A 17,898-nucleotide genomic window follows, 5' to 3' on the forward strand; every position below is an offset into this window, starting at 1 on the left:
GTGAACAGCATTTTTCTGTAGTTTAAAAACTTTGAATCAAAAAGCTCCCTTTGCAAATTTAAAAACAATAAAACCGTCAAGAAGTGAATGCTTTAAAAAATGCAATTGATGTGTCATTACCATTATGTGAGCTTTATTGTCATCCTCTCATCATCCACTTATGTACTGGTGCTGTAACTATTAAATCTGCATTATTTTAAGTACTATTTATTTCTTGTGGTGGACTGTTGTATGTACAGTAAATGCTATAGCACCATGATGTAAGAAAGAATGAATAAAGCCACTTTTCAGTAAACAACTTACTCCTTTTCTAAATACACAAAATTTACCAATATTTCAACAAGCAAGTAGCGCTGCTGTCTCACAGTGCCTGGGTGGTGCGAGAGGACATGGGTTTGATCCACACTCAGTCTATGTGGAGTTTGCATGTTCTCCCCGTGTCTGTGTGGGTTTCCTCCCACGTCCAAAGACGTGCTGTTCAGGTTCCCCCATTGTAAGTAGTGACCCACTGTAAGTAGTGTATCTAGCAGTGTAAGTCACCTTGGTGAATAAGGTGTGAGGGCTGGTAACACTACATAGAGTTCCTTGGAAGTCGCTTTGGAGAAAAGCATCTGCTAAATAAATAAATGTAAACAAGTTCAACAAAACGATAGTTAATGAATATTATCATTGTGATAGTAGCATTGAATATTTTATATCTGAATATTTGTTAATGTTTTCAAAATATTTTCAAAAAATACTTGATTAAATGTGTTAACCATAGAACTATGTCACAAAACTCTGAAACTGTTCACATAGCTGAATACTCTGCAGCAGTAAGTACATATAGCATTACTGTTAACTTTAGATAACATGATGTATTTTCCTAATGTTGCGGTATCATATTAATTAGTATTTAAAATATGTTAAATTGACTAGAGGATAGTGAAGGTAAACTCACAATGGAGAAAGAGTGCCACCTTTGGATGGTTTTCTGCAACACTCATTTTGCAAAGGATCAGTTTCTTAAATGTGCCACATTATGCACTTTATATACATTTACAGTTATATTTATAATAGATAGGAAGAGATATGAATAGGTAGTATACTGTGGGTTTACAACCAATTGTGGACTTCCATAACAATGTAGTTGAGGGGGAAAGGTGTAAGTCTTACTTCCATACTTCAACAGAAAGTCATTTCTAATTCTTACAATATATTTCTACCATCTCAAGGTCAACATCTATTTAAAAGCAGTAATTTGTTTTTAACATCTGATAGTGTAATACCACAATAAACTTTAAAAATGCAGAAGGCAGTACTTGTCATTTACAGAAATGAACAGTTTAAACTGCAGGAACCTGGCAAATGCCATTTCACAGCTATTCTTTCCTGAAAGTGAAAGTTACTTCTGAGACAAAATTTAAAGCCAATTATTTTGTACATAGCAAGTTTCCCATTAAAGGTTGCTCACTTAGCTCCTTGTACAGCACATATTATGGATTGTTTGTACAACAAACTTTGTTTCAGAGCTTGTCTTTATTAACAAAGCCAACTTAGTTATATACAGAATACATGCAGCTTACTACCGAAAAATTCTTTCTTTTTTGTATTCCAATATTTTATACAGGTCAGGCTGTGTATTTCACAACAGAAAACAAATTAACATGCTGTGCTGCTGCAGTAGCAAAATTAAGCATTTCAAATGGTAGTCTGTGAAATATGAAAACAACTCACATGTACTTGTATGTATAAAGGAAAAGCACTTCCTTTATTGTCTTTATATATTTATAATTTGTTAGCACATAACTATTGTACTAGGAAATATTCCATTTCCAGACAACACTATTAAATGAACTATTGACAGATTCATTCAGAAGTGGTCACTATTGATATTTCACTGCATTTAGAATGTTCATATTTAATTTCCTTATCTTTTGCTATGAATGGCCAGTTCTATTATAATTATAGTCTTCTTCCATGTCTTTGGCGCTGTCCCTGTCCTGACCACTATCTCTGATCCAGCGTCTTCCAAAATCTCTTTGTTTTCTGTCATCCCTGTCTTTACTCCTCGACAGGCTGTGCCTTCTGTCCCTGCTATTTTGATCACGTTCTCGGTCTTGATTCTTTGGATTATCTTTGTCAGAGTGTTTCCTGTGCTGACCTCTCTCTCTACGTCTATCTTCTTTTTGGTCCCTCTTAAGGACCTTCTCTTTCTTTTTATCACCTTCCTTTCTGTGCCTGTCAGCTTCTCTTCTTGTAGTGTGTTCTCTTTCCCAGTATTTTTGCCTCCACATACTAATGTCCCGCTGCAGATCTTCCCTCCGCGATTTGCTGCCTTCTCCACTGTACTCTCTCCTCCAGTGCTTCGGACACTGGATCCATCCCCTGTCCCTATGACCACCCTCAGTCCTACTAAGCCTATAGCCATTGTTCTGTGGCTCAGAATTAAGCGGTGGGCTGGTTCTTCTCAAGTCAGATGATCGGAGCCAGTTGCTTTGATGACAGAACTCTGAACTCTGTCTTCTATGATGTATGTGAATGGGACCCTGAGGGGGAGTAGGAAGCAAAGGACCAGAATGCCGCAGCTGTCTTCCATCTTGCTGAACATGCTGACCTTGTAAATGAAATTGCAGTTTCCTTCTACTCTCTGAGAATTGACTGGGTGGAAGACCTTTTTGCTCTTGAAACATTCTTGGACCTCTGCAGTAGTCAAACCGAGTGAAATGCTGCTGTGATGGATTCCACCATCCTTCAGACCGGTTGTGTATATTAACTGTGTCAAGACCCTGTGAAGACAACTGACTCCCTTTATTTAAATGTAATAGCATCTGTTCTTCATGTTGCTCTACCTCCTGCATGAAATAATTATTGAAGTCATACTGTGAGTCAAAAGGGTCTCTCTGAAGCCCATGACAGTAAGGAACAATTCTTGGACCTGGAAAGTAAGCGGTTGTAAGGCCTCTATTACAGAAATTGCTTTGTTGCATTCTACTAAAATGGCTGCCTCTGGGTTCAGAATAATTCATATTTGATGAGGCTGTATTAAACTTTGGAAGAGACCACTGGCATTCTACAAATTCTACAGAACGTGAATCCATATCACAGACAGGCACAGTGTCACTAAGCACCTGAGGAGAAGGCATACTTTGACCAACTTCTTTGAATGGAGGAAGAGTCCCAGCATTTGTCACTGAAGTACAAAGAGTTCCTTGAAAATAATCAAACAATTGTTGGGACTCCTCCAATGGAGTCTCGTAAGAATGGTAAACACTTGATGCCCCAACCTGAGACGTAACGCTTTCAAAATCAGAAACTGCCTTTTCCACAAGTGGAATTAGTGGATCTGCCATATACATACAGGTGGGTTGACAAAACTCTGAAAATGGTGTATTATTGTCATTTGCTTTAACGGTGCTTGAGGAATTTGAGTAAGTGGTGTCTGCATTAATTTCACCCTCTGTAGAGGTTTGGTAACATTTCACTTTTGGCTCATCAGTGAATTTCAATTCCTTTTCAGAATTCATCTTCTCCTCTGAAGAAGAAATGCAATCTTTTACGTTTTCTATGTGCTCTAAGGAAGAGACTTCTAAAGTTGTAGTCCCCACACAAAACTCAGAGTTCTGTAAACAATGTCCTGATAATTGTTCCTCAGCAAAGTCCTTTACACCAATCCCACCTTTTTTAGGACTTTTAGATATTACCCTCTGATTAGTAGCTCCTTGCAATGAGTCCTCACTCTTCTTAGTGTCACTTCTCTGGGTTATTGCTGATATATCCGAATGCTTCATTTCTTCTTCAAGCTGCAACAACCGGTTGTTTGATTGTAACAGTTTTGAGGGTGGGGACATCAGGGCATCAGAGACAGAAAAATGGGCCATGGACAAGCCTATAACAGCCTTTTGCTGTCGAAGCACTTCTTCCTGTTCCTCCACCTGCTGTTTCTGCAATTCAATCTCCTTGTTTAGCTCTTCCAGCATTCTCTTTTGTTGCACTAGCTCTGAGGAGTTACTTTTAGACGTAATTCTGTATTCAGACAAGGTCTCGGTCAGTGTTTGGTCAGGAATGTTAGTAGCAACTCCTTCCAACTCTGCAAAGACACTTTCATCTTCAGGGTCATATGCTACATCATCAACTGTAGCTAATACATCAACAAGTGGGCTGGCTGGAAACACCGTAGCAGTGTCTGTAGCCGTTTCCATTCCATACTGCATTTCTAGATTATACTCTTCCTCTGGATCATATGGTCTATCATCCTCCGTGTCTTCATTAGAAACACCACCAAATTTCTGAACTATGGGATCAAACAGTAGAGCATGCGATTGCAGATTTTCAACTAGTAACTGTTTTGAATTATCAGAGTCCTGTTTCTTCTTTCCAAACAGTGTGTTTAGGATCAGCTGAAGTGGAGCACAACTAGTAGATGTAGGAGGGGGAGACTCTTTCTTTAAGTTGGTGATGGAAGGTGCTTTAGAAGAAATTACAGAAAACACAGATGGGCTGACAGGGGAATTTGTCAAGGACACAGAGGGGTAAGAGGGGAATGGGCAGTCTGAAGTGGTGCTGGCAGGTAAGTGAAGATGGAACAGTGCCGAATTTGCCTGTTTGATGTCAGTGTGCAGATTTTGAAGAGCACTGTTATCAGAATCTTCAGTTGTAATTTTTAATGTCTTCTTCTCACTCTCTTGCCAGACTCCAGAAAACTTCTTTTGGCAGATGACCAGCCCAAGAAGAAGATGGGGGTGATTTGCCTCCAGTCCTTCAAGACAAATGATTTTCACACTTAAATCTTAAGTAAAATTTCAAAAGGGAAAAAAAAAAGGTCAAGCAGTTTTTACTATTGCCTGTGCATACTTAACAAAACCATTAATCTAGCTGAAGTAACTTAGAGCTGGGAACATATTTCAGGACAAAGTTCAACAAAAAAATACCATTCTTCACAGTCTTACAGAATTCCAAAGTATGGGACCTCATCAAAACAAGTCATACACATATCAGGAAAATACCCTTTCTATCCCACTTATAGACTCTCATACTTTTCCAAATACAGCCATTCCTTACATAACGGGGTTAAGTCATTCTGTGAAATTACTGTTAGGGAAATTCCTGCTGGGAGGAAGTCGTATCACCATTTTTACTAATACATATCAACTGTCCAACACCAAATACCATTAGTCTGGAGTCTATGTAGGAATTACAGGGTGTGAACTAGGGTTTAATGTGGACACAGAGGTTTTGATTATTTGGCAGACATTTTTATGATGTTTTAACACAGTTTAAATGCCAGTTGAAGAAGCAATTATACAGAATTTCTATACTGGAAGACACCCAGTATTAAAAAATTAGATTAAAGCTGTCTTTTTAAGCTGTTTTATTATTTTTAAGATATTTTATTTATATCTTGTGTTTTTTCTTTTTTAAAGCAGTTTTAACCTATTCCTGGACAGCTTCCTTTTTGAACTGTGCAGTTGTCATTTTGAAGTGCTTCACCACTGAGTATTCAATTTTTCTTTCTGAATTAAAAACACCTTTCTTCTAAAAGGCTCTTTCTGAAGCAGGTGTGGAGAAGACCATGCATTTTATCTCCTTTTTTAAATGCCTGCTTTAACAGATTTTTCAGTTTATTAGAAAAAAAACTCAGGATGTTATTACAACAAAATATGTGTGTGGTGTTTGTGTACTAATCATCCTTATTGCAAACACACAAGAGAAAACACATGGAAGGAGTGAAAGTCTCTTACCAGTTTGTAAAGACCTCACTTTTAATATTTTAACTTCATTTTACTTGTGCTGTACTTTTGCCACCACCAACTTGCATGACAGCCTGAAAGTTGCACAGGGACAGCTGGTAGAGTAGTGGTTAAGAGCTACTTCCTTCGGATCCAAAGGTTGCAGCTTTGATCTCTACCTCCACCTGCAGTACCCTTGAACAAGGTACTTACCCTAAATTGCTCCAGTAAAATTACCCAGCTATATAAATGGGTAAATAATTGTAAACTTGTAATAATTGTAACCTTAACATTGTAAATCACTTTGGAGAAAAGCCTCAGCTAAATATGTAAATGTAACTGCACTGGTCACAGTATGCCTTGTTTTCTCTGGAATGTACTGGTTAAAATATGAAAAATTACTTTTATTGCCTATACTTATGATAGTTTTCCTCATGGAACCATTAGTTTTTCAGCCACTGCTTGAAGTAACATAAAAGTAAATGTGACTGGCCTTTCTACATAACGTTTTTCCACCCGCTGTGGAAGTAAAACCACCACATTCTGGAGAAAAAGCCTTATTTATAAGACCATTGTATGAAAAAGGGAATATATTTTTAGAAGCCATAGCAGTAGTTTTTTGGTGTGTCAAACCCTGTTAAGAGCTGAGTGTATTAATTGATGTTTTCATGAGCATTCTTGTTACAATTAGTTGCACTTTGTCTTCTGTTTACTTCCAGTATGACAGTAATGAAACCATCTACCCTTTTCATGTTATTAAATAATAAGTGTGAACTTCATACTGAATCTAATGAAATAATCATTCTTACTCCTCCCCAATGAAACCTTAAAACATGAAATTCTCATCTTTGTATTTCACAAACTTTTGAAGATTTTGTTTGGTAAGAACACTATTTTCAAGATTTACTATACTTGTGGTGACATTTTCTTTTAAAAATGTTTGCAAAATAAATCCCATACATATACAAAGATGGGAAACATAAATGAAGGAAACTCCCTTTGAGCCCCATCCACATTACAGAAAAAGTATCCTAGACAGATTTAAAACTGATGCATCTAATGCTACTGCCTCCTGGAACACACATTCTTTATTTTAGGAAGACTTCACACCAACAAGACCAAGAACACAAAAAGAAAGGAAATTAAAAACATCCTAGAGAAATTCAAAATAACCGCATACTGTAAAAAAAGTTCTCACACTTCAGTGCAATAACATCTCCACAGCCAATTCCTATAGTTACCGATACAAAATCATTTTAAATCTTTGAACAAATGAGGCAGAATTGTTTCCCCATCAGAGTGTATTATCTATAAAAATAAATAAATAATGAAAAAAAACATTTTCGTTAATTAATGCCTTTAGCCAAGGCAAATTACAATTTTAGCTTTGTACAACTAACTACAATTTGTTATTTTTCATTTAACCAGATTGCTTCCTCCAAAGTGATTTAAAAGATTGTGTGTGAACACTAAGCTACTTACAATTACTTACTTATACAGCTGGGTAATTTTACTGAAGATAAATACCTTGCTCAAGAATGCTGCAGTTGGAGAATGGTTTCAAACCAGGGCAAGGTGATGGCTCTTTCGACTACATTAACTACTGCAGGATGACACAGAGGCCTTTCACATATGGCCTATTACAAATCCATGTATAAAATGGGATATTTTTTCTGCATCACTTTAGGGAAGTAACTGTACTGCAGTTGAAGGGGGTGGGGGGGGGGGGTTGCTGTGGAAACCTTCAACTTACAAGATGGAAAATCCTAACCACTACATTGTCTGTAGCCTTCCTACAATTCATGCTGCAAATGTAAAACCAAGGGCAAAAAACTATTACAAATTACCTCTCCAAGCAAGAAAGGATGGAATAAATCTATTTTTGTCTCCTCCAATTGAAGATGCTTACCTGGCCCATGAAAGGGTAAAAGTTGGCAGGGAACAGGGTCTTTGGCACTAAGTGGGATGACATAAAGGTCTTTCACATAAGGCTTATTGTTGGCCACCACACCAAAGCGCCCCCTGCTGCTAAAATATGAGAAGAGAGAGACATAGGCTGCTTCCTCTTCCTCGGATGAAGGATAGAATCGAATCAGACACAGCTCCTGGAACAGAAATGGCAACTTTTTTGACTTCAACCAAAGCTTTATGTCAGTGTATTCAGTTACATGAAATCATTTACCTTAGAGAAAGATGCTTTGAGCTTCCTCACATAATCCCACACAGTCTGAGGAGTAATGCGGCCTCCAATTTGTATAGTGTCTGGCAAATTCTTTGAAGAAACCCATCAAAAAAAAAAAAGTGATCATTCTTTAAAGGCACTATGTATCTGCTTAAAACACATTTTAAGTTCATTTTTCTGATCCTAAGAATACCAGATACAAGCTATACACATACATTCCCCTTACAAAGCTATGGTTAAAATTCCAGGACACTGGCTATAAAACCTTTTCATACCAACAACAGCTCACAGCTGTGAAACCCACACAAAACTGGAGACTGCTTAGTGAAGGTCTTCCATTACAGTATGATTTATCATCAGGACTAACCTCCTCCAGACAGTCAAAGAAGCCAGAGACCAGGCAGGCCTTGGTAGCAAACTTGGACACAGTGTGCATACTGATAAACCCCTTCCACAGAATTGGCTGCTTGGGGAGACACAGGGCAGTTTCCCCATCCTGAGACATGCCTGTCAGACTGTTACAAAACAAGGAGTAATACTGTTTAGATAGCCCTTAAGTAGCCCTTACTGAAATATCACTTTGTAATAAGCTTACTCAAAAAAGCTAATCTTGTTTAAAACAGATTTACACTGATGACTTAGAAACAAAAAATATCAAACAGCACCTGGAGGAGGATTTAGAAGCACTGAAAGATTGGATGTCTGGAGAAAAGGTTGGTTTCAGCAAAACAGATTTGGGAAGAGAGACAGGTGAGACTGGTACTGAATGCAGACACAGCTTGGTCATAGACATGGGCTCAGTGGTGCTTGGGGTGGCAGTAATGGTTTGAGTGACAATGACAGAAGGGTGGTAACTAGACCCCACATGGGTCATGGTAGAGATGAAAGGCTTGGTGGCTTCTTCATCCATGGAAGTTGCAGACTCAGCTTCTGGATTCTGGATTCCAATATGTACAACTGAATCTTCTTCACCAGAGGGACTGTCTGCCTTGCAAGTCAAGGCCTCTTGCTTTTCTTTTGGTTCCATGTCATGGGTAGTTGAGAACACAGAGAGTTTGACCTTTTTTTGCTCTAACTGCTCATCAGACAACATACAGCCTGGAAATAAGAGTTCACAAAAACACAAATAAATACAAACATAGCCAGGCCAAGGCAGGCACACATGCTGTTTCACTACAGTACAAAAAAACCAGCTTGTGAACAAGACAGGAACAGAGTTTGGTACAGCATTTTCAGTTGCTGCTTTGACAGTTACCTATGCATATCTTGCAGTTAAGATCAAACAGATGGCGCCTGTGCTCAGCAGTGGTGTCCATCAACATGCTGCAGAGGACATCTGGGACAAGACCCTTCTTACTGGTTGTATCTGAAGAGGTAGTTTGATCACTCTGTTCCTAATGAAGATAAACAGTGAAAGTTGTGCAAAAACAACTGCAATGAGTATCAATCTTTAAAACTTTACATGGGATAATATTGGGTATTTAAGTAACAACATTAAATGATACTACTAAGTCCTACTTGGTGACACATAAAAGGAGCTGTGAGGATAGAAAGTAAGGAGTCAGAAATGGTAAGAGGAGGACAATCCACGACCTTTACAGAAACAGCCAAGCTGAGAACAGGTCAAAGAAACTCAGAGTAGAGTGGGAAAGAAACTACTGTTACAGCAATGAGCAGGAAGTACTCACATCCCCATCTGAAACAGGAGGGGGGTTGTCTGCACCCACATCAGGGGCCACTTCCTGTTTCAGCACTTCCTGCTGAGCATTTGCATTACATTTATTAATTCAGCATATGCTTTCCTCCAAAGCAACATGCAATAAGTATTAACTAGTGTATTTGCTGACACCTCTGTCCAAGACGACTTACAGTGTTACACACTACACTAAAACTGCACGCAACCAATCACCTATATATACAGCTTAGCAAAGTAAACTCACACTTACACCGCTGGCAATTTAAAGTTACTGTTCCACCTGAAACACATATTTTACTTGAGGGACGTAACCAGAGCACCCAGAGAAAACCCCAGCAACCACAGGAGGAACCTGCCAACTCTGCACAATCAAAGTAACTAGAACCTACAGTACATCCATTTGCATAGTTCAGCATGGGATCCAAGACCTACTATTCATGCACACAGATGCTTCCTTTTACCTACCATTGTGAGTATTGCAATTTCAACAACCAAAATAAAATATAAACAAAGGAAACATCCCCACACAAAACTTAAAAACATACAGAAGTTTACAACACTTCAGTTGTTGTCAAGCAATCATTAAAACATTACTTGATTAATTTACCTTCACATCCATCTGCTGTGGAACCTCCCTACAGAGGAGTTGCTCTGATGTCAATCTTACCAGTCTATAGGGTGTCACTTCTCCACAAACAACCCGATAAAACAAGGCCTGGAACCATCCAAATTATATCTTCTTACAACCCATAATTTGACAAATGCTTTTTTAAAAAAAAAAAAAACTCATGTAAAATGTAAAGATGGACAGTAGAGCCAAAATGACATAATTTACACATATTTACACATTATACAATTTAGCACTGCTAAACCAACACCATGCAAAAAAAAAAAAAAAAAAAAATCAATTTAAATTATCATAGTAAAGACAAAAATTTATAGGTCTAGTTTGGTGGCTGACTGACCTTGTTTTTAGGATCTTTCAAGTGGAACATAACTGATCTGTATTTATTCTTGTACTTTGCATCTGTGTCCAGGAACATGTTGAAAATTTCTTTCTCAATACTGACAGCAAGTTTTCCAATGTCACTCTCAGTTATCTGGAGATCATCACTGTCACTCACCCTGAAGGTACCACAGATAAAAGGAAAGCCATTTCTGCATTCTTCATATATAAGACCATATGAGCATCTCTGTAAAGTTAACATAGTCTACTGTTCAAACAGAAAACACAAGTTCTCCTTAGTTTCTCTACTACTCACGCTTACCAAAAGTGACAAGTATATTGTATAAAGCATTGTATAATATTGTATAATTTCACCTCCTGTACAGAATCTCTTTGAGTGACCGATGGATGTTGTGCCTAATCTGGTTGTTTGGGGGCTTGGAAAGAGCAGGGGGACAAACCACCTGTGGAGGCCTCACCACTGAGCATGAGGCAGAGGGAACATGGGGGTTCTGCAACCGCTGCTGCTGCTTGAGGCGAGGTAGAAGTGAGAGCATCCTGGGTATGGTGCAAGTATCCCTAGTAAAATTTGGGACTGTAAAAATGTAAAATGGAAAAATAGGTAGGTTTGCAGACTGGGAAGTCAGAGCAGCTACAATGGACTTTTTTGCAAGCACACAACTCACCAGGAAGCAGACTGGGCTTTTTGGAACCTCTACCACCAACTACAGATACATGTGCCCCTCCAACCACAGCTTCCTCAGGGTCTACAGATCTCTGAGCATGTTCAGGAGATTCAGAGGTAACTACATACAGCTCCTGGGATCCAGCAGGTACATCCTTGTCCTCAGCCACTCCACTGTCCTCTCCAGCTGTTGAGAAATAGAATTTTAATAAAGGAAGCACATGCTCAGCTCCTTATAGTGAAAAAGACTTTTTGTGACATCAGTTTTCATTTCCAGTGTGCAGAATGGACTATAACAGCATTCATGTTTTAAAACTTGTTCTGATTTAACTGAACTGATATTAACATGTTTATAAAGCTATAGAATTACATAGTCTGCTATTTAGGATGCAATATTTTGTGTTTGAGATTCAAAGATTGCTGCGATTGGTAAGGAGGACAGCATGAGGAAGAAGGATGCGGATTTTGTTTTTTTTTTTTTTTTTTTGAGGAGAGAGCTCTGCTCCTAGAGGTCTACATGTGGTTGTTTTACTAATAAATCTGTTTTAAAATATTATCCCTCTCTGTTCAGTGCCAGCATTACAATAAACTTACTTGCACTCCGTCCAACCCTGCACTTACATCTTCTATATTTTGTGCATAAAAATATAGAATTCCAAAAAATGATGAAGTCTACTTAAAACTTTTTCTGAGGAGCTGTACATGAAGCAAAAAATATCTAAAGGCCATTTGAGCAATATTTGCAGCTAGACCCCACATGTTTAGAAGAATCAGTAACACCTTGAAACCTTTAAAACTACAACAGGACAGACAGGTGTTAAATCACACTTTTTTTTCGCTTTAGTAATGCTTTCATACCAGGATTGGAAAATCTTTTTGAGCATGAAGTGCAACTCAACAGTTTGACATTCATTGATATAATTCCTGAAGAATGCTTGTTAGACTGTTCAGGAGTGAGACCGACGCTTAGGATTAAAAGAATCTAAATTCTTTTGACATTTTCAATGCTTTACAGGTTTTAATATTATAAAGGCATTAATGTTTTGTGAACATTTACCATGGTAAAAAAATCTACTGTATACAACACACAAAGGTAATGTCTGAAGTCAGGATGAATGTCAAATGATCTTAATGCTAGCAGCCAACAACCAAAATCGACCTGAGTATTTCCAATACAACAAATGCTCAGAAAGACTGACATACAGAATGTCTCAAAAAACGCACACATTTTAACACCGTAGCTGATATGTCACTTCCTCATCCACCGAATTCTGAAGTTCCAAGATTTCAAACATGGTCTAATTCAGTAATTGTCACAAAACATTAATTCTTTGCACCCCAAACATTTATTTCCAATTATGGAAGGAGCATTTTTATATATTAGTACATATACAATTTTTGAGACACTATTTTCAGAAGTTCTTGCAGGCTTTGAGGCAACTTCACCAAAAATCAGTCTGACACTGGACAATCTTCGGTTACCTGGCAATAAGCACAATCTATGACCACTGAACCAACAGCCATTTTCTGGCTATTTTCAAGATAACACAAAGGAATTGCAGCAGATGAATGTCATTCTTATATCAATCTGAAAACAGTAAAACTGTGGTGAAAATGTCCAAGAGATACATACACAATTTGCAAAACCCAGAAGATACAACCATTCTTTCTGGTTTTGCTGCGCTGCAGTCCTGATCAGTAGGCCAGGTAAGTGTTGTCAGGTCCTGCGGTGGCCCCTCTTCCTCCTTGCTGAATGACTCTTTCTCTTCCTGTGCTTTACTGGCTGATTCTGTTATTGTACTCCTTACATTTCTCTGTCGGAGTGACCTCTTTTGGACCTGAGTGCATAAACTTCAAGTCAGAAAACGGAAATCCATAAATAAGTAAATTTATAGAACATATGACATTTGAGGAACTGGAAATTGTTCCTGGGTTCAGATGAAACAATCCAAAGATCACAGCATCCACCGAAACACAAAAGTAAATTAAAACTATTCTTTCTGTCCAGATCACAGAAAAGGAGCCTTCAAAAATGACATTCTACAAAGGTTCAACTGACACTCTTTAAACAGCACCCAATCTAGTCAGTCCATTACATGACAGAATGCAATCAAAATGCTAGTCATTATTCTACATTTAGACACCTTTTGCCAAGGTTATTAAAATGTTAGGATGAAACTCAAACATTGAAACTATGATATTTGCATTGCCATTTTTCCATACCTTTGAGTCTGTTTTTGGTCTCTGTTTGCACTCTTTTGTATCTTCCAGAGATTTCATAGTAGCTGCAGCATGTCGGACGATGCAATCTCTACTACAGTAGACAGAATCTGGCAAAGCATTTTTACTGCAGCCTGGGCCAATACACCTGGGCAATCCAGTCACTCCTGATGCCTGAAAACAAACTCATGCATATGAAAATGAGTCCATGGGCTGATCCTCAGCACAGCTTAATCATGCGGCTTCAATTACATTGTCAATGTGGATTCTTTATAGCTATGGATGTATCCTGAAAACCGGTCCCAAAACTACTGTTTAAAACTAAAAACAAAGTGCTATAAAGATATAAAACTGGTTTAATTTTGCAATAAATCATTGTGCTTATTAATGGACACATTACATGACATTATTCCCACTGAGAAGTAGTTCATTTCAACTGAAAATCAACTGGGTAAAACAGAACACACCAATTACAGGCACATACTTGTTAACACTTACAGGCTGAAGTATATCAACAGCTTCTTTTCCACTGAAATTAGTGGTCATCTCTATTCCGCTGTTCATCTGATCTTCCTCCACACCAACTAACTGCATTGTTTTTTCTCTTGTGGAACCAATTTCAGTCCTGGATTCTGGATGCTTTATATTCTGGGTTTTTCTGGCAACAGTGTTCTGGATTTCATGTGAGGTACAACTAGGGCAAATATAGTCTTTACCATTCTTCTCCAGCATACGACCATGAGCCTCTGTAACAGCAACGCAGTCCCCGTGATACCATTCTTCACAACGGTCACAGCAAATCATGAACCTGCACACAAATGCAGCACTTAGCATGTGTATTGAGCTATAAAGAACAGCAATGAAACTTGAAAGTGCCTGTTACAGGCCATCTGAAAAAAAAGAAATTTGTTTAAAGCATTCTCTAATACTGCAATTTGAATAAGTCTTTTTTGTTACTTTTTCTATGGAAAAATCTTTTATTATGTGTACTGACTTGGAAATTCAATTTAACAAAAGGCTATTTGGATAAGTGGCAGTCTTGGTCATTCAGTGATCATGTTGGGAAAGTGCTTTCCTTTACACTAATACTAATTTTAGGAACAAATCACTCAGAGGTCATGCAGTGTTCAGCTGTCATGTCAACTTTGTGAAATCAGGGCTTTAAAACATACCTCTTGTTGCGTTTTTGTTGGCAAATACAGTAAACTGCATTGGGATCAGATTGGCTAGATGACTCCTCCACCTCCTCGTCACTGTCACTGCTCCAGATGCTGAGTTTTCCAACAGCTTTGGGTTGTAAGCACTCCTTGACCAACCTTGAGCCCTTATTTATTCTAGGAACATGTCTACCACAAGAGTCCATGACATCTTGCACCCCTAGGCTCTGTGTCTTTGCCTTCTCTGCTTCCTCCTGCTTGGTCGCTCTCTTTAATGGGTTAGACCCCAAGTCAGACCCCATTACCACATCCTTCTTGCGCTTCATCAGCAGTACCTGCAGTTCCTTCAACGTTAGCTCATCACTGTCATCCATATCTGAGCTCACGTCACCACTGTCTGAATTAGACCTTAGCCTTTTCTTTTTACCAGTCATCCTTTTGGAAGCCATTCTCATGGCAGAAGACCTCTCTGCAGTTTTCATCGCCTGACTCTTATTTAACTTTTCCTCAGACTCTGCTTCAGAAGCTGCTCCGTGAGAGGGTTCAGAGTTCTCTCGATACATGGAGGTACCCCCGATACCCTCATGTTCTTTACTTGCAGTTGAGAGGGACCGCATGACCTCATCAGTACGTCGGACCCGGCGGCCACTGCATCTCACTGCAATGCTTCTGGAACCCTGCATATCAGGCTCTGCAAGCATTTCACATATTACCAGCGATGGTCCATCAGAATCACCAAGCTCTCCTCCAAGACTAGCCTATGAGTTCCACAGACGTGAAAGACTCAAGATTTTCTATGTCGTCAGTGTTTTGCTCCTCACTGTCAAAATACAAGACTTCAATTCAATTTATTTTTATAGAGCGCTCTTCTCACAATGTTACACAGAGGACTGAACAAAGGGAAGGCAAAAGGGCAAAGAAACATATATATACAGCACACACACACTATATATACAGCAAATAAACAAAAATAACTTGATTACAGACTAGCATTATTCATTACCAATGCAGTTATTATAGCTATATGTATGCCTACTGGCCACAAAGGAAAGGGACCAAAAAACCTCCAACTGAAAGTCAAGGGAGGAAAAAAAATCTGGGGGTCCAAGTGACACTGGCTGCCCACCCCTCCTGGGCATTCCAGACTGAACAAGAGTTATAAGTCAGTTTACAGGTAATAACAGCATTGTTGATGAACACTAACTTGATTTCCCAGTTCACCAAGGGACGTCTCATAATCTTCATAATTATGTCTTTATATGACTGAAATTTACCAAAAGCAATTAACATCTATACTGCAGTTTTTCAGACAGCACTGCTACAATTTATATTAGTAGATAAATCCTACACCCACTACTTTTATGTTTAATCGGCAGCCCAGAATCGTTGCTTTTTCCTATAGAACATAAAAAAAAATCCAATGTTTTCTCATTGATTATAATACTCAACTGCTTGTCTAAAAAGCAGAGGACCACAGGAACCAGGGTTATACTACTGCTACTCCCTACTTGGCTCCCTGAAATCCCATTATGAAACAACTATTGATCAGGACATGATCAACCGCTACACCTCAGCCAGACCTCTTTGCTCATCTACTTCTGCTCGTTTAGCGGTCCTGTGCACAAAAGGTAAAGCTCGGAGGTTCTCGATTCTGGCTCCCTTGTGGTGGAATGACCTTCCCCTCTCACTCAGAACTGCAGAAACTCTGTCTACATTCAAGAAGGGTCTGAAAACTCACCTTTTCCAGACCCATTTCGCCCAAGATCTCTCAAGCTCATGTACAGTGTAAATGTTCATGCACCGTAACTTCATGAGCATCCCCAGATAAGCCTTTACTCAGCCGCTACTCCGGCATTGTATGTGATTGTTTGTGTATCTTATAATATTTAAATAAAATAAAAAAAAAAAAATTGGTAGGAAGGTATCAGGATGTGTCTGTCCTGGGTTTTATGCACCTACTTGAAGGATGAACATTAGTGCAGCAAGTGGTAGTTAGCAAGCTAGGTTTACTTGAGAGTCACGTCTAAAGCCATGTCTCCTTCTCTAATGTAATGCATAAATTGTACTTTTGCAGAGATGTACGTCGCTTTCGACAAAAGCGTCTGCTAAATGAATAAATGTGAATGTAAATATAAACCAGTGCAAACCCAAAAAGGAAAAAAGTAACTGCAAACCTTACCGAAACACGATCAAAGAAACGGGCAATGTCTTGAAGAAGCAAGAGTCAGCAAGACTGAAAGGTAGGATAAAAACAGACTATATATAGAAAGTCCAATGCACCTTAAGTACAGGATCCTTAATTTTCAAATGTATTTTTCTTACCTTCCCAACAGACTCTCAGCACTTTGTAAACACATGTAAGATTTGCTTACCAAGCACAGAACAAGCCTCTCTTTACATATCTTTAATGTTTATACCCAAAGTGGAGCAGAGAAAGCAAAAGAAAGACTTAGTCTATGGGTTTTACAACTTTGTATGAACCACTGGAGCCTAGTAATTGGAACATAGTAGGTTCATTAATTCATTAAGGCATCCAGCAAAAAAAAAAAAAAAAAAAAAAAAAATACCCACGTAATGCACTTAAAACGTTGTAAACTAGAAAATTACATGAAGCAGATTTTAACGAGGACTGGCCCACAAAACCGTTTTGTAGGCCAGTCCTCGTTAAAATCTGCTTCTTGCAATTTTCCAGTTTACAACGTTTTAATCTGCTTAGCCCTCCGGGAAAACGCAGAAACCTAGCTAAGTAAACCCCATTAAAAAATTATACTTACGCCAATCACAGTAGTAGCAATAATTATGCTGCAAGAATATTATGTAACACAAAAGTTTTGTCATCTGTAAATTAGTTCACATGATAATCCGTACACTTTGACTTACCAAATGAAATTAAGCGATTAACGTTAACCACTGACTGTCTGCAGCCCACACGTAGGGCTGCTCAAATGGAGTCGGGAATTCCCGGGATGTTAATTGTTGCACGATGCTACTTTGCTAGCATTCGCAGAAATGGACTACTTAAGAGAGCTTTTGAATGCCTAATATTATTCTTACCACTATTACTGAGAGAAGCTAATCTAAACCCCCGGCATTTTGTCGACTCTAAGTCTAACAGACTCAGTTGGAATCAATAAAACAGCGCGTGTAGCTGTGTATAATACGGGTCACAGATTGAATTCTAAACTAAATGGTTTTTTTGTTTGAGTGTGTGCTTTAATACCTTATAACCTACGGCACTTATTCGTAAAGTGTTTTAAATGCGGCGCTGTGTGAGTGAGGAGTGTCGGTGCCTCCGAAGGAGGAA

At 38.6% G+C, this 17,898-nt stretch overlaps 1 protein-coding gene across 3 annotated transcripts; it reads right to left on the reverse strand.

The window, feature by feature from the left end:
• Positions 1 to 1,917: 1,917 nt before the first annotated feature.
• Positions 1,918 to 17,602, reverse strand: LOC108936909 (death-inducer obliterator 1-like). Of its 3 annotated transcripts, none has more exons than XM_018756561.2 (17): positions 17,475 to 17,602; positions 16,774 to 16,827; positions 14,610 to 15,414; positions 13,936 to 14,245; positions 13,441 to 13,611; positions 12,851 to 13,055; positions 11,347 to 11,404; positions 10,908 to 11,111; positions 10,552 to 10,711; positions 10,194 to 10,301; positions 9,579 to 9,647; positions 9,146 to 9,284; positions 8,556 to 8,988; positions 8,258 to 8,405; positions 7,891 to 7,980; positions 7,618 to 7,813; positions 1,918 to 4,738 (listed from the first exon to the last, which is right to left on the reverse strand). In XM_018756561.2, the coding sequence occupies exons 3-17, from the start codon at positions 15,293 to 15,295 to the stop codon at positions 1,920 to 1,922; spliced, it is 5,796 nt and encodes a 1,931-aa protein (XP_018612077.2). In that variant the 5' UTR covers positions 15,296 to 15,414; positions 16,774 to 16,827; positions 17,475 to 17,602; the 3' UTR covers positions 1,918 to 1,919. The 3 variants fall into 3 exon arrangements, with proteins under 3 accessions (XP_018612077.2, XP_018612076.2, XP_018612078.1); XM_018756560.2 differs by having other exon boundaries at positions 9,579 to 9,650; XM_018756562.2 differs by having other exon boundaries at positions 4,581 to 4,738; positions 7,618 to 7,664; positions 9,579 to 9,650.
• Positions 17,603 to 17,898: the final 296 nt, after the last annotated feature.

Source organism: Scleropages formosus, chromosome 2, assembly GCF_900964775.1.
Source record: "Scleropages formosus chromosome 2, fSclFor1.1, whole genome shotgun sequence".
Classification (NCBI taxonomy): Eukaryota; Metazoa; Chordata; class Actinopteri; order Osteoglossiformes; family Osteoglossidae; genus Scleropages; species Scleropages formosus.

Excerpts from the sequence above, each read along its gene's own strand:
- LOC108936909 (XM_018756560.2), bottom strand. The coding sequence starts at position 15,295 with ATGCTTGCAGAGCCTGATATGCAGGGTTCCAGAAGCATTGCAGTGAGA. Across the intron at positions 11,405-12,850 it reads TTCTGGGTTTTGCAAATTGT|CTGGAGAGGACAGTGGAGTG; the intron begins GTATGTATCTCT and ends ATTTCTCAACAG. Across the intron at positions 11,112-11,346 it reads CCTGCTGGATCCCAGGAGCT|GGATACTTGCACCATACCCA; the intron begins GTATGTAGTTAC and ends AAATTTTACTAG.